This window comes from Lissotriton helveticus, chromosome 8 (assembly GCF_964261635.1).
Source record: "Lissotriton helveticus chromosome 8, aLisHel1.1, whole genome shotgun sequence".
Taxonomy (NCBI): domain Eukaryota; kingdom Metazoa; phylum Chordata; class Amphibia; order Caudata; family Salamandridae; genus Lissotriton; species Lissotriton helveticus.
This window is the reverse complement of record NC_136069.1, coordinates 333,901,376-333,927,793: the sequence shown is the minus strand read 5'-3', so window position 1 is coordinate 333,927,793 and position 26,418 is coordinate 333,901,376. Positions and strand designations below refer to the sequence as shown.

The 26,418-nt window shown below is 45.2% G+C and overlaps 1 protein-coding gene across 1 annotated transcript in view; it reads right to left on the bottom strand.

Annotated features, from left to right (window-relative positions):
• CDK8 (cyclin dependent kinase 8) overlaps positions 1-26,418 on the bottom strand; it is a 184,742-nt gene that overhangs the window by 119,929 nt on the left and 38,395 nt on the right. Inside the window, exon 3 of the mRNA XM_078657112.1 lies at positions 18,958-19,068. Within this exon, the coding sequence (XP_078513238.1) occupies positions 18,958-19,068 (111 nt within the window). The remainder of the gene's footprint in view (positions 1-18,957; positions 19,069-26,418) is intronic.

Here is a 26,418-nt window from a genome sequence, read left to right as displayed (position 1 = left end):
CTAGCAAGGTACTATCGAAACAAAGCAGGCACACTGGATGCTTATCTAAAAACAAACAACAGCTCCCATAGTATGCAGAAAACAACAATCACAATAGATACTCCCCTTCTATCTATGTCAGCCTTCTAAGAAATTACACCCTCATAATTTGAACACATAAAAGCTAGCCACACTAGCCAGCTGCCCCTCGGACACCTAACCTCCACATATTTCAAAACCATACTTCATTCAACATCAGCATCTATCGCATTCTGAAATTATATCAACAACTCCTTAAAAGCATAAACTTTCCTAGAGATAAGAAGGAAGACATGCATATGTCCACTACTTAAAAAAAACAACTTGGACCTTCGGCACCTTAATTGTTACAAAGCAATCTTCTAAGTTCCTTTCCTTAGCAAAATTATGAGAAGAGTAGTCTTTCACCAAATCTCAAAATTCATAGAACAAAACAAACTAGTCTCAGTCTGGCAAACAGGATTCAGTCCTCGTAGAGGGACTGAATCTGCTCTAATCACAGCCTGAGATGACCTAAAAATACAGTTGACAAAAATGGTGTTGCAGCATTACTACTCCTGGACCTTTCAGATGCTTTTGACACAGTACACTAGGACATTTAACATCTTAGACTAATACAAATTGTATAGAGGTCATCCCCCTCAACTGGATTTCCCCTTATTTAAACAACAGGTCATGCCTGCTTCACACAATGCCTATGTCTTCACACCGTTACTGTGTAAAACAGAAGATGATCCACAAGGATCCATCATCACACCTCTACTCTTTAACACGTATATTTATATGAAATCATAATTAAATCTTTTCAACAGTTTCTAAAACAGCTGCTACAAGTATACAAATGACGCAGATAATTCTCAAACTGAAAAGCTCTGATGACATAAGAACATCAAAACTTAATATCAGCCTCGTAGCCATACATCAACGGATGACGTGGAATCACCTCAAACTGAATGCCTCAAAACCTAAAATACCGACTTCCAATGACTGGAAAAACTATGACCTATAGCTCTCTGGCCATATAAGCTGTGACCTCTGCCAAAAAAAAAAAAAAAATCACAAACATGGATAATCTTGGATTTTTCTTTGACTCTGTACTTTCCATGAACACTCAGGTGGGCAGTCTGTCCCAATCAACCTTCTACAAAATGAAAACACTTACTTTCATCTTTCCACATCATGGATTTCCTGAAAGTTATGGAGAATCCTAAAACTCAGGAGCAAGGCTGCTTCTGAATGTAAACACACAAACCCACATGTCTATTGTCCTGACCACCAACAGAAAACAGAACCTCTTTCAAACAACTGTGCATGTATTCACAGAAGTATTAATGCAAGTACCAAATTTAATTCAATCATAATCACAAAATATTCCTAATCCTGGAACTTGCATACTACACTAGACTTCTTGCTTACACGAAGAAAACCATTAGTGGCACTACTTTCTCTGGAGAAGTGGCACAACTTTGGAATTCTCTTTCTTCAAAGATCAGAGCCACTGAAAATCATTTAGCCTTCAGAAGAATGGTTAAGACTTAGTTATTACCAATGTGATCCAACAAAGAAACCACATGTTTCCATTACCTGCCTGCAAACAGAAATGCTCCAGGACAATCTAAGATAAAGGAAGTGCTAAATTATCAGAAACGCCTAAGAAACAATCCCCATTATAGAGAACCACATCCCAATTGAAGCTCAAAAAACAATGTTTCTTTCTCAATCAAACACATTAACACCATCAATGCTGATGGTATTCCCCTCCTCTGCTGAGATTTGTTGATTCCCATTGTTTATGACGAGCTCAGCTCGTCATGAGCATACGAGAGGTGTACCTCATGACGAGCTGAGCTCGTCATGAGCGTCGAAGGGGTTAAGGTAAGATAATTACAAAGCCCAGAAATTGTCCACTCCTCAACAACTCAGACAAACCTGAACAACCTGCTATCCAGACATACCACATAAAAATACAGCAGCCCATATTTAAAACAAGCATTTGCAATGCAATAGGTGTCGCATTATTAAAGTTTGAGCTATTGGCATTGCTAAATAATGCAGTACCAATAGCTCAAACTTTAATAATGAGAGACCTATTGATTTGCAAGTGCTTGTTTTGCCTTTTGTGTTTGGGGGCAGAGTTCCGGTAGCTTGTACTTCATAGCGATTGTACATGGCCGACTTCTTGTTGTGTCCTCTTCACTCTGATACACACCACTCCATGCTACTCTAATAGAATACGCTGTACTCCACTCTCCTAAACTCTGCTTTAGTCGACTCACAACTGCATTTGATATATCATTTTGTGACCAATTTTGCCTATTTAAGAAATAAACGATTGCAATGAAATGCCATGTTCACGAAATATATTGATCAAAAGAAATAAGTTCACGACTAACAACTGCTTTTTTTTTTTTTAGGTTTATTAAACACATTTTTTGCTTATATATTTCCATGCTCATACACCACTCAGCAAGTTCGGAGAGGAAGCTTTTCTGTGGATTCCAGGAATAAAATCCGGGCCGAGAACAATTCTGTAGCATCCTTTGAAAGGTTCACCCCTCCAGAGGAGCAGTCCTGCTCACAAATACAACTGTGATTATCAGAGTTGTGATATCCGCTTCTGAGACCCCAGTTAACACTGGGATGGCGGGGCAGCGGGTCCTGGAAGCCTCTGGGTAAAGGCCCCCTCCCTGGCCCGAGCTTACATGTGCGAGGGACGCCACACGCTTCAGCAGCTCTAGAGCTATGGATGTGAAGCACGTAAAGTGAACATTTAACAAAAAGCAACGTTGTCCCGCAGCAGTGCAGTGAAGTGCAGCACGTAATGTGCAGACGGTCACATGGCGCGCAGAGCACATGCGGTCACTCACTGGGCAGTGCCAGTGACTGATGGAGGCTGGCCCGCTGCCCCACATCGCATCCTGTGGTGGGCACAGAAAAGGTACCAATGGAGGAAGGGAGCTGGCCGAAAGAAGCCCCCCCTCCCCCCCCTGCCGCTTAGGTTCCGAAATAAATAGAGCTAAAACGTAGGATTGTTACAGATATGTCATATGAATTCGAAAAAGGGAGGGTCTTGGGAAGTTCTACCTACAATCATGTACTTGAGATAAGGTGTATAAATGAGGTCTGGTGGTTCCCTCGAAAAATAAACAAATGCTACAATTAGAAATACATGCACTGACGCACACACGCAATATTGAAGTTTTAAATATTCAGACGCGCAAAACGTGGCAACAGATATTTTTGAGTGCTGTATTTATTTATGTATTTATACAGTTAACGTGTGTAGAGTGATAAAAAACTAAATCAAAACACATTAGAAATATTAATGAAGGTCGAAAAATTACAAAACTATCTTAAAATCAAAATAATCAATTACATGCTTAGACAAGCACGGCAGGTCTGCTGGCAGCAGGAGGAGAAGGCGCGCGCCTGCCTTGCACGGCAGACATTGCCCGCGCGGCAGTGAAAGTGGTAGGCTGGCAGCAGGGGGAGGGGGCATGGGCGATTTCCTTTCGGGAGCGTGCGGCCATATGGCGCCACCATATGACGCCGCACGCTCCCGAAAGGAAAAATCGACAACATGTGCACGCGTTGCATTGCGAGCAATGCAACGCTTGCACTTTTTTGCTGCAAAAGCTCTGTCGCTGGCATTAGGTCCCCTCCTATGCAACGCATGCGCGTTGCGTAGTACCAGCCCTAAAAAAGGTACATATTCAAACAATTTCAATTATGTTCAATATCTATGTAAAATGGAACTCACAGTATCAACACCAGAAACACTAAGATTGAGCAACTTGGATCACCCACGCACAGATAATCAACTTTCAGCCTTTTATTTCTACTCTTTATACTTCCTTCGATTACAACCTAGCTCAACATTCCAAAAATCCCTGCATGAAAATAACCTGATTTATAGTGAAAGATTATTCTTTCTCCACCCTTTCTATTTGAATGTGACTTTTGTTGCACTCTATCCTCTGCATGCCTTGGTGCCTCAGAGTTTACCTTATCATTTGCTGTACATCCTGCCTTACTCTTTACTAACTTTCAGTGAACTAGCCACAACCCCTCCATACTTTTAATGTTTCCCGATTTATAATCTGACTTAGCACTTTAGTCATTTTTTTTTGGTTTAAATTTCTTTATTGGGAGTTTTAGTATTCATGGTACAGAGTTACACATCTTTATTCAGACATGATGACAGGTGCATGCAGACCATTTAATGATATCATTGTGTCCTGGAACAACCATCCCATCATATATGTTACATCACATATAAGAAACAGTCAAATGAAACTGAGATTACAGTTCAACTGAACTATTACGGGCAGTGGTAGGTTGCCTGGTGTCTGCCTATGTGGATTTCCGCGAGGTTTGGGTTGATATTCAGTCCCAAGCTCTATCTCCGTACACCTTCTTTGTTATTGTCCATGAATGTTTTCCCAACTAGGAGAAGCCGACTATTTGGGTGTCGGGGGAAAACATAGAAAGTTAACGAAGGAGGGAAGTGGAGGGGAAAGGGGGGGGGGGGGGGTCAGGGAGCTACGGATTGTATCATGTTATTTGCTTAGTTTGTGGTAGATTCTGGTTTGCTAGTTACGGAGCCGTGGTGCCAGTGGTTTGGGCTCAAGGGAGGTTGTGTCTCCCATCATGGAATGGGGTGGTATTCCGATGGGGCCTTAGCACACAGTCGGCCCTTCGTATCGCATGGCTGTTACGCGTTGGTGTTCGTTTGCGCCACAGGGGACTGGGGTGGAGTTTGGGATTGGGATTGTGAGGCCATGGGCGAGTCCTCAAGTGTTGTTTCTTGATCAAGTTTGAACAGGAGCTGTGCCCATTCCATGGAGATGGGATGTTTACGAATCCCTTACACCTCCTCATCTCTCAGTGCATCTTCCTCTGCTGCCCCCCATTTTTTAATGGCGCCTATCCAGGGTGCTTCTGGGGGTCCTGCCAGGGCCATCCAATGCATGGCTATTCCGTGTTTCGCTAGGAGCATAGCTAGGGAAGCAAACTTGCATTGCACCGTTTCTGTCTTCCACCTGCGGAAGACACCTAGGGCGCTCGCCTTCCACGTTGAAATGTGCATGAGGTTGACTGTAGCCCTTAGGATCTGATGTAACCTATCCCAATACTGTAGGAGTGCGGGACAGTCCCAAAACATGTGTTTAAAAGTCGCCTCGGATGTTTGGCATCTGGGGCATGCAAAATGTGTATCGGGGTAAAATTGGTGGAGCCGGTGAGGTGCTAAGTATGCGCGATGCAAAATGTTGAATTGAATGTTTTTGAAACGTGCATTTCTAGAAACCTTTTTGGGTACTCTAGTGCCTTTTCCCATTCTTTGTCGTGGAGCACCTGTCCTATTTCGTCCTCCCATTTCTGGCGTAGGGCTTGTAGAGGGGTTGTGAGCAGTTCATGTATTGTTTTGTAATACCAAGTGACTGAGTGCCTCCCCGTGCCCATACGCAGAATTGTATGCAGCACCGGGTGAGTCGGTGGTTCTCCCTCAGTGAGATCCCAGCAGTGTCAAGCTCTATCTATTAATCGTCTATGGACCAAAAACTGTCCCAGGGGGAGATTGTAGCTTCCCCTCATTTGGGCATACGTTTTCAGCGGTCCATCCTCGAACAGGGACTCGACCTCGGTCACCTCATGCTCAGTCCATATCCGGAGGGCGCTGGAAGTGTAATATTTCTCCCGCTGAGGGAATCCCACTAATCGGAGCAATGGGGAGTAGAGGGGCTGACCCCTTGACATACGGTGTATGCATTTACGGGCTATCGCTACCTGCAGGGGATGAGTACGCGTGGGCTTGGTCCCGGGCATCAGTAATCTCCGGAGGTCCGGGAGAGGTATCCGGCCATCGTTGGAGAATGTCTCCTCCATGTGGCGCTCTGCCATCCGATGGGACAGCCACTGTAGTTGGGCTGCTAGGAAGTAAGCTTCAAAGGAGGGGGCTCCAGACCCCCTTGTGTTGTGGGCAAATAAAGGGTTTGCAGGGCTACCCTGCATCTACCACCCCCCCATATTAAAGTTGTAAGTAGTGTGTCTAGTTCTTGAAAAAAGGGGCCTGGGTACCATAATCATCTTCACTATAGCTACCCTTCCTATGGGGGCCAAGGGCAGGGTCTTCCAGAAGGCGACTGCTGTACGCAGTCCAGCCAATGTCTTGCGGTGATTTCCTTAATAGAGACTCTCGGGCGAGTGATACAGCCACACTCCCAGGTATCGGGGTGCCGCGGCATTCCAACCGAGTATCTGGGGCCCAATCGCTATCTCAGAGGGGGCTAGGTAGGGGCTTAGCGGAAAGATCGTTGATTTTTCCCAATTAACTTTGAGTCCGGAGACCTCTACAAAGTCCTGCAATATTGTCCATATCGGTGTAAGGTGGCTTCTGAAATCCCGCACATAGATCAGGAGATCATAGGCGTATAGTGATACGCTATACACGGTGTCCGCGATTGGAATGCCGCACGTCTCACCCCCTGGCGCAAACTAATGGCCGGGGGTTCCACTGCCAGGGCGAAAAGGAGGGGAGACAAGGGGCATCCCTGCCTCGTCCCCCGCTCCACCGGAAATGGAGCTGATATGTACTTCCCCACTCTCACCCTAGTCGTGAGGCCCTTATAGAAGAGTTGTGTGTATGCCAGCAGGGTCGGGCCGACTCGTACCTTATGGAGGACTGCGAATATATATATGGCCATTGTAGTGTATCGAAGGCCTTTTCGAGGTCTAGAATTAGGCATGCGGCACGTGGGAAGTGATCTTTCGCTCTGTCTTGTATATGGAAGAGTCTACGTATATTCTGTGAGACACCACTTCAGGGGAGAAAACCAATTTGGTTTGGATGGATCAATTGTGGGAGGACTTGAATGTACCGATCCGCCACAATTTTCTCTAAAATTTTACAGTCCACGTTGAGTAGGGTTATAGGCCTGTATGAGGACGGGAGAGTGGGTTCCCTATGTGGTTTGAGGAAAGTTACCAGGGTAGATTCCCTGAGTGAACCAGGAAGTTCACCTCTTTTTAATGAGTCTTCATACATGGATACGAGCCATGGGGTCAGTTGGCCTGAAAAGGTGGTATAATATTCGAGGGGAAAGCCGTCCATTCCCGGGGCCTTGCGTCGTGCCAGTGCCCTAATGGCATGGGTCAAGTCCAGGGATTTTATCTTGGTCTCGAAAGCCTTCCCATCTGTCGACGGGATGCTTGGTAGAGGCAGTGAGTGGAAGAACTGGGGCAACGCTAGTCGTGATGACTGTGGCGGAGTCCGATAGATTCCCGTATATTAGTTGCGGAAAATGCGTATTATATCCACTTGTGACTGCTTAGGGGCCCCTGTCGCATCTATCAATTCTGTAATCGGTTGTATGTTTGTGTCTTGTTTCACTAGCCAGGCTAGGAGTGTTCCCGCCCTATTTCCCTCCCGATGTACCCGGGCGGCATATGTCCTAAAATTGTATTTACGAAGGTCTCTCATAGTTTCCGTGTAAGTAGTTTTTGCTGTCGTCACTTGCTCCGGGGTAGCTTCCCCTTTATCCATGCTTTTTGGTTAGGTCCGCCAATTTTGTTCCCGTCGTTTGTAGTGATTGCTCTAGTGTTTTTCGCACTCCTACTATGTGTTGGATGCAGTGTCCTCTAGCCTCGACTTTAAACGCGTCCCATTCTATTGATCTGGAGGAGGCTGTGCCAGCGTTTATTATGAAGTATTCCTGTATGTGGTCTCCTTGCGCGTGACAGAACAGCTGATCAGTGAGACACTCCCGGGGCAGTTTCCACGTGGGCAGTGTGGGGGGGGGGGGGGGCAGCCTCCATCTGAGATCACTGAATGTGCGTCATGATCAGAGAGTACTCTGCCCAGATGGTCTGCATGCTGTATTTGAGGGAGCAGCGCTGTGGAGCAAAGGAATCTATCTAGTCTCACCCTGAGGTTGTGTGGGGCGGAGTAAAAGGAATACACTTTAATGTTTGGGTTCTTCTCTCGCCAGGCATCTACTAATGTCCAGTGGGTAACCCAGTTTTTTAAATTGCTCTGTCTGTTTCAGTGCGGGGGACTTCGCCGGAGGGGGATGAGACCTATCTAAGCTAATGTCTAGAGTGCAGTTATAATCCCCTCCCAACAGCCAAGGCAGCAATCTGTAGTGTGCTAACGTTCCAGGAAGGCGGGCCCAATATTGATCCTGTTCTACATTTGGGGCATAAATACTTCCGACCAGTATTTCCTTACCCTCGAGGAGTCCCGCTAGCAGGGAGTATGTGCCTTCTTTGTCTACCATTCGGGATTGTTCTCTGAAGGGGACCCCAGGTCCAACCCAAATCAGGGCACCCCTCCAAATGCGCATTATGTTGTAGCACAGATAATACCTCGCCATTTCTTACGTAGGCGATCCACCTCTCCACCTCTGTCGCTGTCAGGTATGTCTCCTGTAGGAGAGAAAGTTGTGCTTGCTGCTATTTACTGTAGGAGTAAATCGCATACCGTTTGTTTGCTGTGTTCATGCCCCTAACGTTTAACGTAATGATCTTCAGGTCCGTGTTAGGGATATCTTGACTGCCATTGCGTCTAATATCTAGGTGGTGTTTCTTTTGGCCTGGGGTCTCCGTCATCCTTCGCGCCACCCCCATCACCGAATAGAAAATAAAACAATAAAAAATAAAAATAAAAAATAAATTCCTGCCACTTGTATCTGAACCATGTTTCTCTATGCCATGTGTGCGCTCCTCTGAGAGAGTGGTGGGGATGTGAAATGCGGGGGAAAGAAGGTGAACCAATGGGAAACAGTCCCAACTCATAGGACCTATCGCTCGAGGCGATACGTCCAAACTGCACGTCATGCGCAAACTTTAGTTCGTTGCGTGGGGGAAGTGGTCATCCCGCCTCAGTCAGCCGCTGTCACTGCAGCTACCCGCTCATTGACTGTGCTTTGGTGGTGCCCAACTGTGACTAATCTAGCCACTGCCGTCTGGTGCAGTTTAATGCCATGTACAGTCTTCATGCGCCTTAAGTGTAGGACCGGTTGCTGGAGCGTCCCTTCGGTGTTGAGCATTGTCTCTTAGATTAGGAGGTATAAAGTTCTCGAAGAATGCCCCCATAATGTGCGTCATTCCAGTCTGGGAGTATCAGATCAGAGTGTCTGCCATTTGGGGGGTCACTATTGGTGGTGTTATTGAGCCATCGCCGGGAATATTCGTGTCGCTGCCCTCTTCCTCCGAAGTGAAGAGTTGCGGGCCTCTCTTACCATCTGAGCTGTCCCCTGGAAGTCCCATCCCTGCGGCCGTTTGAAGTGCTCTCCGGCGTTCCGCTATGATTTGTTCGAGATCAGGAGAGTTCTTGTTGGAGGAGTACGAACGTGAGCACAATTGTGCAAGTGTGACTTTTTTCTGTTGCCCTCGCTGTCGGCCTGATGGTCGATAGGTCTGCGCCTTCCTGAGAAGTTCCACTTGTGACAGGTGCTGCTCGACCCAGCTGATGGCCTCTGCGGGGTCTGAGGAAAAGGTGGGTATTTCCCTCGTGTATGATCTAGAGTCGGCCAGGTACAGAAGCGCGTATTGGACATTTTTTTGGCACACAATGCGTTTGACTGCCAAGAAGGTGGATCTTTGTGGTTGAACGGCCCGTGAGTAATCTGGGAATAGCATTACCTGTTTGCCCTCTACTCGGAGTGTTCCTTGTCGTCTTGCCGCTCGGAGGATAGCGTCCCCGTCTTGGTAATGGAGCAGTTTTAGGATAAACGGTCTGGGCGACGACCCCGGCGTTGGTTTGCGGGACGGCACCTGGTATGCCCTTTCTATGGAGAAGAATGGGGTCAGGTCCCTTGCTTGTGTAAACATCGCGATCCAAGTTGTAATGTATCCGAGAGGGTCAGTCCCTTCCACTCCCTCCGGTAGATTAAGGATGCAGATGTTGCTTCTGCGGGACCATCTTTCTAAATCATCCGTTTTGCTCTCCAGGACCTTCACCCGTCCTTTCAGCTCTTTCAAGATGTCCCATTGCTGTTGTATTTGCGGTTCCAGAGTATGCAATGTCTTCTCTCCTTGCTTGACTTTGTCTGCAAGCTTTCTGTGCTCATCCCGGAGCAAATTGAGGTCTGTGGCCAGTTCTCCAAATTTGCGCTCCATGGTTACCCTGGAGTGTTCAATTGCCGCCAGGACTTTGTCCAATTTATTCGACATGGTCTCTGAGGTTGTGGATTCCTCTCCCAGCTGTGTGGTGTGAGGTGCCGGGGACGTTGTTCTCGGAGGTCCCGGGGACTGTGAAGTGCCCGTTATGCGTTGGCGCCCCATGATGATCGTGTCCCTCGTCAACAGCCACCGGTTGATTCTTGTGTCCCTCTTCTTCTGTGGAGGTCCAGTGGGTCACGGTCAGTTGGGGCCTATGTTCCCTGTGCGGTGTCCTCCGCTCTTGATGCGGCTATTACTTCCGACTGTCGCCGGGTCGCTGATGGGCGATGTCCGCCGACCCTCCTGGGATGCGCCCCGTGCAGACTGGTGAGGATTTTGCTGGGGGAGGATCACTCCCTGAAATGTAGTGAGGAGCGACCAGACGCCTCTCCGTGGATCCTTTTGGGCTCAGTCTTCCGGAGTCCGTGGTAGCCCGAGGGAAGATGTCTGTTGTCGGTGTACAGGGATACTCAGTGTGCGCCGAGTGTTATTTCAACTCTGGGTCTTTAGCTGAGGTGGGGGTCCAGTGTGTCTTCAGAAGTGCCAAGGGGTCCCATGCACGGTAGCGCTCGGTCACACTATCCCGCTGTCTCTCAGATCATGATCGCACCCTGCGAGGCCCTGGAGGGGGTCACGGACATCTTCTGGGGGCACCCCTGCGCTGGACCTTCTTAGGCGGTTGTCTTGTGGCCCTCGCTCCGCGCTAGTCCTGGGTGGGTCCGCTATCGAGCTCGGAGAGCTCCAGCTTCCTTCGTCTAGGCCTCCGACGTACTCTAGTGGTCTGCCGACTCTCACAGGCCCAGGTTCCCGGCTCCCAGCAGGGCTGTAGGACCGCTGTGTTAGGGGCTATTGCTGGTGGCGTGAATAATTTGCTGGTGCCCGCCTGCTACCTGGTTGCATCTCCCCCGCGCACCTCGAGGCCTGGTGCCGTGCCGGAGGAGGGTGCCTTGCGTGGGCACTCTGTGGGATTACTGCGGAGGGCCCTGGCGTCAGTGCGGCGTCTTTTCAGGTGGGGCCCCCCCTCGCATGGCCCAGTTTCCCGGCTCCCAGCGTTGTTGCAGGGCCGCTGTGTTAGGGGCGATTGCTGGTGGCGTGGATAATTCACTGGTGCCCGCCTACTACCCGGTTGTACCTCCCCAGAAGCATCTCCGGTGCCGGGGAAGGGTGCCTTGTGTGGGCACTCTGCAGGATTGCGGCGGTGGGCCCTGGCGTCGGCGTGGCGTCATTTAAGGTGCCCCCCCCGACCCCCACGCATGGGATTTGCCGTGCGCAGGGGCTTGCGGTCAGCTGCCGCAGTGCTCTCACCTGTGCTTTTCTGATGTATTTCCTGCTTGGGGGCTGTCCGATCGTGAAAGATAATTGCCGCAAGGTCTGGAAGTCGCCAATCACCAGGCCCCGTCTCCAAATCTTCGTTCAGTCGCGGGAGTGCTCAGCGTCCGCCGCGTGCCGCCTTTTTACGATCGTGCCCGCGACCCCGCCGGAGCCCCTTCGTCTTCAGGGGTATCGTCTCTGTTGTCCTCTCGGGTTTATCAGGTGCTCCTCACATGTGATGTGGCGGCATTTGTGGCGGATTGTTGTCCGATTCGGGCATTTTTTAATGCCGATGTTGCGGGCTGCTGAGCGGAGTGCTAGGTAAGTGCTGCCGCCATCTGGGCCGGCTCGGCCACGCCCCCCCCATAGCATTTTAGTCATTTATTGCAAACATTGTTTTATTTTTAAAAAATTGTGTGAATTTCAATTTAACTTGTATTGAAACAGATTTAGGATGCTGGGGTTTACGTGCATTTTCCTGTGATTATGGGTGGAGGGAACAGCTGATATTGCTCGCTGGGCTGCTTGCACGAGGCACCTGTGCATAGCGCCCATTTTACCACCTTGTGGACTGCTAGAGCGGCCATTTCAGTAAGTGTGGGCTCTAGCTTACCTTACATCCGTAATATATTTAGTAAGGTTCACAGCGCAAATTTGGCTGTAGTAAGAACTTCAGTGGGTCCCAACTCACTTCTAGTTCGTCTCGTATGCAGCTGTTATGTTTCCTGATTTTTAATCTCTAGTCATTTATTGCAAACACGGTTTTATTTTTTCATTTGTGCTAATTTGACTGGTCTTGAAACTGACTTAGGTTGCTGGGGATCCGTGCATTTTCCTGCGATTACGGGTGGTGGGAACGGCTGATGCTTCTCGCTTGGCTGCCAGGGCATTTTTTTCTACCTTGGGGACGGCTAGACCGGCCACTTCTGTAAGTGCGCGCTCTAGCTTAACTTGCATTCCTAATGCATTTTGTCTGGGACGCTGTGCAGATGCGCCGAAGGCGTGCAAAAGGGAAGCCTGTCTGCGCCAGTCAGCGACCCAGAAGCATACAGCGACAGTCAGTATGCTGGTATCATCAAAAAAGGTACTTTCCATCTCTTTTACAGCCCTTCACAACTTCAGGATTTTGCCTTAACCTCCACTTGTACTCCTCTTAGCCCCTACACTCTTGGTCTCTCAGAGACAAAGTCCACATCATGTGCTTTTTGCACTAGCCCGAGGGAACAACCTACAATGGTTCAACTTGGCCCTAGCTCCTCTTTTCTAGAGGCCTTGAACAACTCCAGCTCCCTCCCAAAGCACGCAGATAATTAATACACATGACCTACTGTGCGACGAATATCTTGGTGCGTTGTTTGGCTTACAGATTCCTCTGGTCTGGATAATTGGAAAACAGTCCCTAACTGCTTTAAAATTCTGAGGATGGATCGCAATAAGGGTAGGGGGGAGGACTTGCAATTATTTACAAGGAATGCCACACTCTGGCCCCCCCTGCCCCCTATGGAATTAGTAGGCGCAGAGATTTTGGGCTTCACTTTCTTCCTCTCAGCCACACAATCTTTATCTGCGGCATTTATATTTACAGGCCTCCTGGCCCTACTAGAGGGTTCATATCCTCTCTATGTAATGTTCTGACCCCTTTAACTCTCGAATATGGGCATTGTATCTTGCTGGGAGATTTTAACCTACACATAGATTGTGAAAATGCAAGAGTAAGTTAATTTCTTCTGGAGAATCTGGCTGCGATGGGCCTTGCCCAATCAATCTTTGCCCCTATGCATCTCGCTGGTCATACTCTAGACCAAATTTTCACTTCCCGACCGCTTGATGTTGATACTCCTATCCCTCTGGTCTGTTCCTGTGGAAGAGGTGTGGCGCAGCAGCCAGGGTGCCTGACTCCAGACCACAGGGTTCCTGGTTCGATCCCCTGCTCCGGCGGCAAGGTAGCCCAGCACCATGTGACTCTGGGCAATAGTTTGCTTAAACTTCCCGACGGCCGCCTGTGTCGGGACACCTCTCCGGAGGTAGCTGTGCGCTTTACAAATGATGTTATTTAATTTGTGGTCTGTTCTGAACACCACATGCTTAGGTTCAAATAGGCAAAGCTTAGATGCCCCCAGCTAAAAAAGGCAACTTATGCATGTTAAGAGCCTTCCAGCGTACACTAGAAGAGGGTAAACCTCCTCTTTACGGCAAGACGGATGAGGATGTAAGCTGGATTGATATTTGGATTGAGACTGCTATCCAAGCTCTTGCTCCAGAAAGAAGGACACAGCACCGCCGTATTAAATTGTGCAGTCCTTGGTATTCTCCTTCGCTCAAAATTCTAAAGCTAGAGTGTAAACGTATAGCAAGCACCCACGGTGACAAGCAGCACCGTTAAAGGCCCTAACCACATAATGAAGAAAAAACACAATTTACTCCTTATTGAGGACATAGTGTTCAGTGATGTAACACAGGCGGGGGCCCCGAGCTGCAAGGGCCCCCCTCAGCACAGTACTCTGACCTGGGAGTTTCGGATTAAATCCGGAGCGGGGGCCCTTCTTGTACCTTGCTGGGGGCCCCCTCAAGTTTCGTTATGTCACTGCTCAAACACCTTCCATTACCAGATCGCACATTGATTTCATGGTCTGCATTCTAAAGAAGGGGTGGCAGCTTGCGTTCTTGCTGGCACCCCGCCCCAATTTAGTTCAGCACCCAGCAGATATACCCTCTCTGTCCTGGGCTGTCCCGAGAGCTGCCCCAGAAGCTGTGCATCTATCCAGCCTCCTGCAACCCTATATGTGACATTTCATTAACAAACCAGAAAGAGCCTCAATGTCCTCAAAGTCTCTTGAAATGTACTTGAGCTTGTACTACAATGGCAAGGTTTTCAGATGAATTCATTGTGTTGACCAATAACAACCGAGGGCATTTGTGTGCATTGTCAATTTAAATAAATGTGGAGAAATACTAGCTGTAGCGTCGGGTTTTGCTTGTGGCAAAAATAAATATGGATAAATACAGACGGAAATGGCAAAAAAATAAATACCATAAAACTGGGAGCCCTAATCATAACACAGACACACCATATCTTTCACTCCATTTAGCCAGGCTGCCCCACTTTGCACAGCAGGCATTCAAATATGACCATATACCTCTACAGCAGGTGCTAAACTAAATTAGCCTTCATTTTGGCTTATTAAATAATAATATATAGGTTTAAGCAGTCAAGCGAGACATTCATATTTTAAATATCTGTCAGTTGCAGAAACTCAAACAACAAATTATATTACAATATGTGTGGTAGAGCCATTGTAAATTGTAGTTCATTTATTCAAAATGTCACCAAAAGTATCAAGAACATGTTTCACACTTCTCACTCAATTCTTCACTGGTGCCTTTCCAATATGACGTTCTGGATCAGTGCATAAAATACAAGCACCCCTTGAAAATAATCCAAAAATGAAACTGGTTCATGTATAGACTAATGTATGAATACTCCATTTATAGGGGTTATACCAAACTTTGAAATGCACCGCCAACAAATTTAGATCTCCACCATATGTGGTTGATAAAGTCTATAGGCAAGGATGTTTCAAAATGAAAGACGCTGTATCCGTAAATGCCAAAAAGTTCAAAGTTCCTTTAATAATCCATTAAGGTACCAGCCAACGCGTTTCGTTCCGTCAAGCAGAACTTCTTCAGGGCTGTGAAACAGAAAATAGAACATACAAAAAAACCCTTGTGAATTACTTCAAATTAAACCACACGTGAAATAATATACAAACAACATTGGACATTACATATACCAAGAAAAACCCAAGTTAAAATCCTCATTTGCGCATAAAATTGCAGCTTTCCTAACATACATTGTTTTAAATATTTCTTAGAGTTCTTATGCTGCATAATCAATATAGTGAGAATTTCATTATATATTCGCAAATATTCCACAGGAAAGATAAAACGGGGGAAAAAACCTATTCATTAGGTCATATATTAAAAAGCAAGTCCACACGGATTTCTACATTTTGTTTTCAATTATTAGAAACAGCGTCATTGTTATTCTGATCATTCACAACTGGTCATATAACTATGGTCATAACTTTGCACCAATCATTTACATTACCAGACAAATTCTGTTAGTTTCCAAAACAAAGATACTTTTTCAAGAATACTTTTTTGACCATATGGTCCCATGATACCCTTCTCAAACCTGTCTCCATCCTAAAAGCAAGGCAGTTTTTCCTGGGGACAACCTTTTTGGGGGAATAACCCTTTATCCCAACCACTATTAAAGCCAGCCCTGGCCATACGAAAAAAGCAGCAACAGCAAATCCCTCCGTATTTATGTCTTATAACTACATAGTAAAGCACATGGAAAAGTCACGTCAAAATAGACATGTATTCTTCCTACCGCAATAAATGTTGAGATGAGATGCAAGTATGTTCACCCAACGCCGGTAAATAATAAACGAAGTAGGTCCAGAATCAAGGATTTTCGTTTTATCCGTTTTTTTCTTCGTTTATTTTGTTTTTTCGTTTTTCACAAATAGACTATTTCTTGCCAATTATTTCAGAATATCTATTAACGATGTAACGTATACCTAGAATCGTGTAAAATAATAATCCATAAGAGGGAGATTTTAGATCCCACCCTTTCCTACGTTAACACATATTTAATAAGAAAACATTTTTACACAAGTCACAGTTTAAGGTATATGATAAAGTTGTATATAATTCTATACCTTATGATTTCAACGGATGTATTTCTTAGAAAGTATTTCTATTTCTTCATCATGATTTTCGAGGGTGGCATTTTATTTTTAGGAATTCTCCGTTAATTTGAGCTCAACATAATTTGACCAGAAGCGACCACCCATATCGACCCTAGGGACCGCACTGTGTCAACGGGACATACATATTATCCCCTTTCTCAATAACACCGAACACGGCACGATTATGTTATGGACCAACAGAGCGGTCCCAAGCACCATAAGAACGAACCAACCAAAGTATGTGGCCATGTGATAGGGACCCGCTATATTAAGGGATTGCTGCCATGGCAAAAGTTATTTCCTTGGCGTGTCCCAGGTACAATAGTTATGTGTAAATGTTGAGCTCAAATTAACGGAGAATTCCTAAAAATAAAATGCCACCCTAGACTTGTCTTGCGAGTAATATTTCCCTTGTGGTATATGAACATCTATACCCATATCGATTTTTTCAGGTTACTGCCTTTAAATAATTGGGAACTGAGAGTCAACTGAAGATTTAGAAGTCTGACTAAGTAACGGTGCAGGACGTGCACGTTACGGTATTCAAGGTATGTGACCTATATTGTCAATATCCAATGCGAGTTTTACTCGCATATAGAGAGAAAAGTTAGCCATGTGGAGTAAAAGTATAGTCTGCAATGGAATTAGTTATATTGTGTCATATATATATTTTTTAGGTTAGTGCCCTACGGAAAATAGAAAATATCAAGCATATCGAAAATCATGATGAAGAAATAGAAATACTTTCTAAGAAATACATCCGTTGAAATCATAAGGTATAGAATTATATACAACTTTATCATATACCTTAAACTGTGACTTGTGTAAAAATGTTTTCTTATTAAATATGTGTTAACGTAGGAAAGGGTGGGATCTAAAATCTCCCTCTTATGGATTATTATTTTACACGATTCTAGGTATACGTTACATCGTTAATAGATATTCTGAAATAATTGGCAAGAAATAGTCTATTTGTGAAAAACGAAAAAACAAAATAAACGAAGAAAAAAACGGATAAAACGAAAATCCTTGATTCTGGACCTACTTCGTTTATTATTTACCGGCGTTGGGTGAACATACTTGCATCTCATCTCAACATTTATTGCGGTAGGAAGATTACATGTCTTTTTTGACGTGACTTTTCCATGTGCTTTACTATGTAGTTATAAGACATAAATACGGAGGGATTTGCTGTTGCTGCTTTTTTCGTATGGCCAGGGCTGGCTTTAATGGTGGTTGGGATAAAGGGTTATTCCCCAAAAAAGGCTGTCCCCAGGAAAAACTGCCTTGCTTTTAGGATGGGGACAGGTTTGAGAAGGGTATCATGGGACCATATGGTCAAAAAAGTATTCTTGAAAAAGTATCTTTGTTTTGGAAACTAACAGAATTTGTCTGGTAATGTAAATGATTGGTGCAAAGTTATGACCATAGTTATATGACCAGTTGTGAATGATCAGAATAACAATGACGCTGTTTCTAATAATTGAAAACAAAATGTAGAAATCCGTGTGGACTTGCTTTTTAATATATGACCTAATGAATAGGTTTTTCCCCCGTTTTATCTTTCCTGTGGAATATTTGCGAATATATAATGAAATTCTCACTATATTGATTATGCAGCATAAGAACTCTAAGAAATATTTAAAACAATGTATGTTAGGAAAGCTGCAATTTTATGCGCAAATGAGGATTTTAACTTGGGTTTTTCTTGGTATATGTAATGTCCAATGTTGTTTGTATATTATTTCACGTGTGGTTTAATTTGAAGTAATTCACAAGGGTTTTTTTGTATGTTCTATTTTATGTTTCACAGCCCTGAAGAAGTTCCGCTTGACGGAACGAAACGCGTTGGCTGGTACCTTAATGGATTATTAAAGGAACTTTGAACTTTTTGGCATTTACGGATACAGCGTCTTTCATTTTGAAACATCCTTGCCTATAGACTTTATCAACCACATATGGTGGAGATCTAAATTTGTTGGCGGTGCATTTCAAAGTTTGGTATAACATTGATTTCTCCCAAGGATTTGGGACATACTCTCAGGGCAGGGAGTATTTGAAAATTGCACGCTATTCGAAAGTTTAAGTTTATACAAATATTGGTGACATTTGAGTTGGTGCTTTGAGGGTGTTAAAGTGGTCCACTGCCCACATCGTTTTGTATAAAAATCCATTTATAGGGCTCTACATTGCAAAAATCTTTTTAGCATTACTTAAGACACTGTCCTACAATCTCGGTGAAGTAGCCATTTTCATTAGAAAAGGGATCCATGCAATCAGGTTGTCTTGTTACTGCCATAAATTTCCACACCGTACCAACTTTCGATTTCGACTTTGCTATTAAGTGACGTACTGGACTTACACCTCACACATTTTACCAGCCGCTGCACGTGCAGGTAACCATGGTGGGGCCGTGAAAGGGGGGATTTCAAGGCATGATGCTCAGGAAAAATGAAATAAGTGATGTTTTGTCCCTCAGCATCGTCCCTTGAAATCCCCCCTAACACAACCCCACCGCTGTTACCTGCACGGACCGCGTCTGCATTGTACATCAAATCCTTCCCCTGATAAAAATGCGAAGTCAATGAATTGATAGCACAACCCTCAGATTCTTGCTTACACTACCAAACTGGCAGAAACACCACACAATTGCTTTCTTTACTGAACTGCCTTACTAGAAAAGCTAAAATTGTTCGGAGGTAGTACTTACCCATAGGTCATGTTCAGCATAATCAAAAAGGAGCCATACTTTTCTGTCAGCATGAGAAAGGAACACTTTTTGCAAAGAAATCACATTTGGGTGCTTAAGTTCTCGTAACAGCTGCAAAACAAATAAAACGTTATTAGACCCAAGTACAGCAGCAGAGGATTTTTGTTGCCACAGAGGAGAAGGGGGATTGCTGGAGGAAATAAACTAGTGCATATCCACAGACACATATTTTCAAACTAGTTTTGCTAAGTCTTCTTCTAGGAAATAGCAAGGACTGAATGCTAATTGAGGGCGCCAAGAACATGTTACCGATACAGGTTCTCTTAATTTTTGCAATAAGCCACAGAGCCATGCATACTTAACTTAGATGGACAACCTCAAATCTCCAAGCGATCTACAGTACAAAGGATACTTTTGCAATCTAACATACAACAGTGATGGTATCAAACATGTCATTTTGACATTTCTGCGCTTTCGAAGGTATTACGTTTGCCAAAAAGGCACAAGTATTTATGCTCGTTGATTATGCTGGCCCACTACCCATTGAGACACAGCTCTCTTTCCAGAGCATAGAGATGCAGACCAGTGGCATGTTAATAATAGTAATATTTTAATAACAATAGGCTCTTTAGACCCAAACACGAAACAGCTCTTTGAAAATCATTAAAAAAGGAATTGAAAAAATCCACAGACGAAGGTCAGCAGACTTTCACCAGCTGGCAACCTACGACATGGTAAAAGAACAAGCACTGGCAAAGCGAATAGGTCTCGGCAATGACCAAGCAATTGACTTTGTAAATATGAATGCCTTTTAGCCAAGTTGTCTGCCAGTAAATCTGCTGTGGACAGGTAACCCACAGCAAATGGCGCTTGCCACAGGGAGATGAAGTGATTTGCCCAAGTTTACGGTGTCCTCATGAAAAGTAACTGGTGTTAATGTAAAGCACTCGACTACCTTTGGGTTGTGTTGGCGCTATATAAAACTGCACACACAAAACTTAAAAAGCTCCACACAAATAAATATCTGAGGGGCACAAGCACATAAAACACACTGGAAAGGTGTTATGGACGCAGAGCATAAGGAAAATTACAGGGAGTAAAGAAAATGCCTTCAAAAGCCCTTACCTTGTTGAGGAAGAAAGGAACAGTAAGAAAACACAAACTCTTTCACATGAGCCTAACAAAAATTCCAATTCACAAAAATTCCAATTCATTTAATTCTGGAAAACTTTACAACATTGATGAATTCGACCTGCTTACATTAAAAACACAGGATAAGGGCTACTTAAATTTCCATCTTAAGACAGAAATTACAAATGGCTCAGTAGCCTTAAATCTCATTCTTGTTGCTTGCAGAAGTTTTCTGTTGAAAGAATACAAATCTAAGTACTACACTGGTTTAAAAAAATAATTTGAGATCAGTTGCGACACAGAAAACCACTGCAGTGTGCTGCTGTGGACTGCCTGAAGGAAAATGCTACTTACTCAGTATGCATCTGTTCTTGGCATGTAGAGCTGTAGAATATGCCATGTATAGATCGCCATCTAGAGTTGGGTCCGGATGTTTGCCTTTTGTTTTTCTTCGAAAGTCATGAGGTAGGTGACTCCTCCTTTCGGTAATAGTGCACATGGGCATCGACTCCATTGTTAATTGTTTTCCCGCAGAGGGTAATAATAGAGCTAGTAGGAGTAGTAAAAGGAGATGTACCCGGGGAGGTGGGTGGGCGCATATGACTCTACAGCTTGATTGATATGAAAGGCAGAAATGATTTTAGGATTAGTCCAAAGAACCACTTTATTTTGGTGCATTTGTAAAAAGGGTTCTTCGATAGTTAATGCTTAAAGCTCACCCACTCTTCTGAGTGATGCGATAACCATGAGGAAAGCAGTTTTCCATGTGAGAAATTGCAGTTCACTTTTGAGCAGTGGCTCAACGGGTGGGCCCATTAGTCTGGTGAGAAAAATGTTGAGATTCCATACTGGAGCAGGTGGACGTCTCGGGGGAATTACTCTTTTGAGTCCCTCCATAAAGGCGTTGATAACAGGCACTCTAAAAAGAGATAGATGTTGCCTATTGTGGAGGTATACAGCTATTGCAGCAGGTGTACATGTATGGAAGTGTCCACTAAATTGGACCGTTGTAGATGTAGCAAATAACATATAATGTTTGGTACAGAAGCATCAAGCGGGTTGATGTAGTTATTACAGTATATTACAAACCGCTTCCACTTTGCTGCATAGCAGGCTCTTGTAGTAGGACGCCTAACCTCTTTGATAATATTCATGCAGGCTGGTGGTAGATTAAGATAGCCCAACACTAAGACATGAGGAGCCAGATAGCCAGATTGAGCTGACTGGGGTCCGGATGTCTGATGTCTCCATGGCTCTGTGTGACAAGATTGGGTGTAAGACGTAATTTTGGTGAGGAACTAGAGTTCCAAGAGGGTTGTGAACCACGGTTGCCACGTCCATGTGGAAGCAACTAGGATTAGTGTCAGGGACGCTTGTTTGAGTTTCTGAACGGCTAATAGAATGAGGCGGAAAAGCGTAAGCAAATATCCCTGACCAATTCATCCATAGTGCATAGTTTTTGGACAATGGGTGTGGATACCTGGCCGCGGAGTTTGGGCATTTTGATATGTGGCGAAAAGTTCTATGTGAGGGACTCCCCTACGCTGAAAGTATGGAAAGAGGACCTGAGGGTGGAGTTCCTATTCGTGTATTTGAGATCTTTGCCTGCTGAGGAGATCTGCAATCTGGTTGTTAACTCCTGGGAGATGTTCCGCTAGGAGATACATTTTGTGGTGAATGGCCCACCTCCAGATGTCTTGGGCCAAGCGGGACAGTTGGACAGAGTGTGTCTCCCCTTGTTTTTGTATATAATACATGGCTGTCATGTTGATGTACGAATTAGGACAGCTTTGTCCTCTAGGTGAGTTAGAAACGCCTTAAGTGCTAGGAATATTGCAAGGAATATTGCAAGCAGCTCTAGATGATTGATGTGGAGCAACTTCTGTTGTTGGCTCCACAAGCCTTGCACTGTGCGCTGTTGTAGATTAGATCCCTAAACAGTGAGGGACGCGTCTGCTGTCAGTACTATCTGTGGAACGGGGTCTAGTAACAGCCGTCCTTTTGATACATTTTGTGTGTTCCACCACTGCAGAGAGCGAGGAGTACAGCCACTTACCAACACTAGGCCGGTTATTAGACCTGGAGATTGGTTCCACTGACTGGCTAAGCATACTTGAAGTGGGCGCATGTGCAGTCTGGCATGGGGGAACGATCATGAGGCAGGATGACATCAGTCCTAGTGGCTGCATGTAAGTTCGAGCTGGAATCCAATGGTTGGGTTGGAAACGGAGAACTAAAGCCTGAATATTTCGAATTCTGGCTGAGCTGGGAAAAGCTTGGAAGTGTGCTGCAGACATTGTTGGTACATGTTGGCTTTGATGAGCCAATCGTCTAAGTATGGGAAAACGTGGATGCTTTGTCTCCTTAGGTGAGCAGCTACCAGCGCCAGACACTTTGTGATAACTCATGGGGCGGTGGCGACACCCAATGGGAGTACACTGAACCGGTAGTGTTGACCCGCTACCACAAGCCTGAGGAATTAGCGATGCGCTGAGTGAACTGGCATATGAAAGTAGGCGTCTTTTAGATCTAGAGTAGATAGAAAGTCGCCTCTCTGTAGTAGTGGAAGTACCTGTTGAAGTGTCACCATGTGGAAATGGTCTGACTGAATGTACCAGTTGATTTCTCTGAGATCTAAAATTGGTCTGAGAGAACCGTCTTTTTTGGGAATTTGGAAATAAAAGGAGTATACGCTCAGCCCGTGATGTTGGAGCGGCAGAGGCTCTATAGCCCCTTTTAGAAGAAGAGACTAAACTTCCTGTTTGAGGAGGTCTAGGTGGTCTGTGGTTAGTTTGTGGGGCTTTGGTGGAATATTTGGAGGCGTGTTGATAAATTCCAGGCAGTAACCAGAATGGATAATTTGGAGTACCCAATTGTCTGTTGTTATTGATTGCCAGATTGGTAGAAATGTTGATAGTCTTTCCCCGACAGGTGTTGAGTGGTCAGAGGGAAGGGAAAGTAAGTCACTGCTTTGTGTTGGCTGGGGAGTTGCATGTGTTTGAACCCCGTCCCCTGCCCTTGCTGTTACCCCTGTAACCTCACCTGAAATAACCCATAGATGGAGAGGGCTGGTTATTGCCCTTATAAGTAGAGGTGGCTTCTGATGAGGTATTTTTGGAGCATCCACAGTAAAAAGAGCGTTGAAAGGAAGCACAACCCTTTGTGGACTGAAGGGCTCTCATAGATTTGGCTACCTCAGTATCTTTCTTCATTTTCCCAAGTGAAGAGTCTACAGCCAGGCCAAATAGATGTTCTTTATCGAATGGGGTATTTAAAATGGTGGTTTGAACCTCATGTTTAAAACCAGATACACTGATCCATGCTTGCCTTCTTAAGGGGACACTAGTGTTTATTGCTATAGCAGCAGTGTCTGCAGCATCTAATTTGATTGTTAGCAATAAGTTGCAGTTCATGAACCAGATCTTGTGCTTTTGATTTGTGTTACAGGTGTAAATATTGGATCCGTTGTTCCATGTCATCCTAGTGTGCATGGTCATATCGCGCTAACAGTGCCTGAGTGTTGGAGACATGCCAGAAATTGGCTGTTTGAGAAGCTACCCTTTTCCACCAGGGAGTCAATATGTTTTGATTCCTTATCAGGAGGTGGAGCCCCTGCTGTTGTCTGTGAGTTGGCTTTTTTCCTTGCATTAGATACAACCATAGAGTATAACAGCAATTGTCCCCTTATATTTACTAGGTCTGATGGTGCTGGCTTGTACTTCTTGTCCAATCTAGGGATAAGGATGCGAGCCCTGACTGCATCATTAAAAATATAATCTACATGCCCGACCATCCCTTTAAGCATGGGTAGTGTATGTGATGACTTTAGTGTGGTACTGAGGGCTTCAAAGAGCAAATCCTCTTCTAATGACTCTTTATGTAGCTGTACCCTATGATAGTTGGCAGCTCTACCCAGTAATTCAATGTAGCCTACGCTATTATCTAGTGGCGAGGGTTTGGTAGGGTACATGTCGGGATCACTGCCTGTGGGCGAATTGGTGTTATAATCGCCCCATGGGTCTTATAATGGCTGATCAACATCCCTATCCTGATCATCATCCTGGTTGTTCGGTGTATGTGGTGGTGAATGTTCAGGGGAAATTTGTTGAAGCTGAGGGGAAGGTGGTGCTGAAGGCTGAATAGGTGGAGGAAGAGGAGGAGGAGGGGAAGGGTTAGTTTCAACATATCTCTTCTTTAAAGGGATGTGATATTCTTCTACATCAGCCCTTCTTTTCAGAGTCACTTTAGTGGAGATTTGGCCAGTCTGCGGATTAATATACAAAAGCTTTTGTTTCAGATCCGGTTTTTCAATTGGGGCATCGAAACTGGGCTTTGCAGTTGTTTCCTGCACTTCAGTCCGTTTCGGCGACAAAATTTTCAGTGCCAGAGTCAAAACCGTTGATGTTTTCAGATCCGATTATTTTTTCGGAGCCAAATGGTGGGGGTCGGTGCCGGACTTGAGTTTTGATCCGAAGGTTTAGGCTCCGAACTTGGTTTGAAGGGAGTCTTTTCGGAGCTGGAAGTCTTTTTGGTATGCTTCGGTGCCGAGCCAGAGGGTGGGGCGTCAGAAGCGTGGTCTCGATGCCGACTGGGGCCCGAAGGCACGGGTTGGACCGAAGCCTTCTTTTTAATTGAAGGTGTCTCCTGGGATGAGGGGGAGCTTTACTCACGGTACGTTGACCATGTGGGATGTCATTCTCTTGGTCGGATTTGATATCTGCGATGGTCGACCAGCTCCTGGTCCTCCTCTGTTTCCATGGCCTTGCCAGCTTTTTCGTCCAACTGTTGACCAAAGATGTCCCGAATGGAGCTTGTGTGCTGGCTCTGCATCTTGCGACGTAGAGACCGACGGTTTAGAAGTGTTTTCTTGGAGCGGAAAGCCTTGCACGCATCGCACACGTTACACACTTTGTGTGAGTCGGTGCACGGGTATTTCGTGTGACACCGAGGGCAGAATTTAAAGGGAGTTAGTGCCATCGACCGCAGGTCGGCCCGACGCAGGTAGGCCCGAAGGCCTTCCACAAACTTTGTTTGAAAGATTACTTTAAGCAATTCCAATATGCAAAAGAAAGGGAGACGCGATCAAAAACAATACCGTCAAGTGTGAGTATTTTGCACGCCAAGGGAAAACCGGAGGAACGGTGTCGAACCAGAATGCAATGATATACATTCAAACCCGATTGCGGAAAAAAAACAATCTAACAATGGAGTTGATGCCCATGCGCATTATTATCGAAAGGAGTCGCCACCTACTGTAGTGTAGTTCCTATATTCCCAATAGGCTCTGCGCATTGGAATAACAAACAATAGTTTAGACGTAGGACTTAGGTCGACTAGGTCTCTATTGAATATGTTAGACTTAATTATGAATGCCAGCTAGCTCAGAGGTCACTAGAAACTTTCTCGAATTCACAAGAAGGGATTCGTTTCTGACAACCGCATAAACATGACAACTTTGCTCCCTCAAGAATAAGGAGTATACCTCCAGTCGCGGAAACAATAGATAGCTATTTTACTCAGTTAATCGTGCATGCTTAGTTTCACCAGAAATGCAGAGAAACAGAGAGACGGGCATTTTTAATAAAAGAGGTTATTTATTGAACAGTCTTCTTTCTCATGCAAGAGAAGTGAATTGCTACAATCGCAATACTTGTCATAAAGTAAAGTGCGTACAGTAAAAGGAGTACTATAAAATAATACTGTAAAAGCATGGTATGGTTTCTAAGCCATACGGTGTTTAAAATGGATAAAATACATACAATGATAAAATAATGACTAAACATACTCAACTGGTGCTTCTAAGATACGCCTACCCCGGTGTACCTAACCTAAGCCTAGTACATGGGAAGGAGTAAGTGAGATGTAGTTTGAGTGAAGATAGTTTCTGCCAAGAATCTAAATCCAGAATTCTCTAAGGGTCTAATCAGCTCCGTACCTTGGTTATAGAATGAAGGAGGTCTTGTAACTCTCTCTCAGGACTCGATCTCCCAGCAACCCGCAAGGGTGACAGGGAAACACTGGAGCTGGATTTCTCGGCAGGAGAAAAGACAGCATCTCTCTCAGTGCGTCAGCGGGTGGGTCGGCTTCCTTCGGCACTTGCTACAGCAGGGCGTCGGGCAAGTAAATAGTCGATCTGCTCCAAACCACCGTGTGTGTTGCTAGGGCAGATGCTGGTATATTTATACCTGGAAGGTGCAGAGTTTGACGTAAGGTTGGACATAAGACGTCACTAAGAACTTGCAGTTCTTTCAGGACTCCGGGAGTTCTAGGACAAATCAATACAGAAGCAGGAGGAATTCCCGGGCTGCTGGAGGCTTGGTTTGTTTAAGA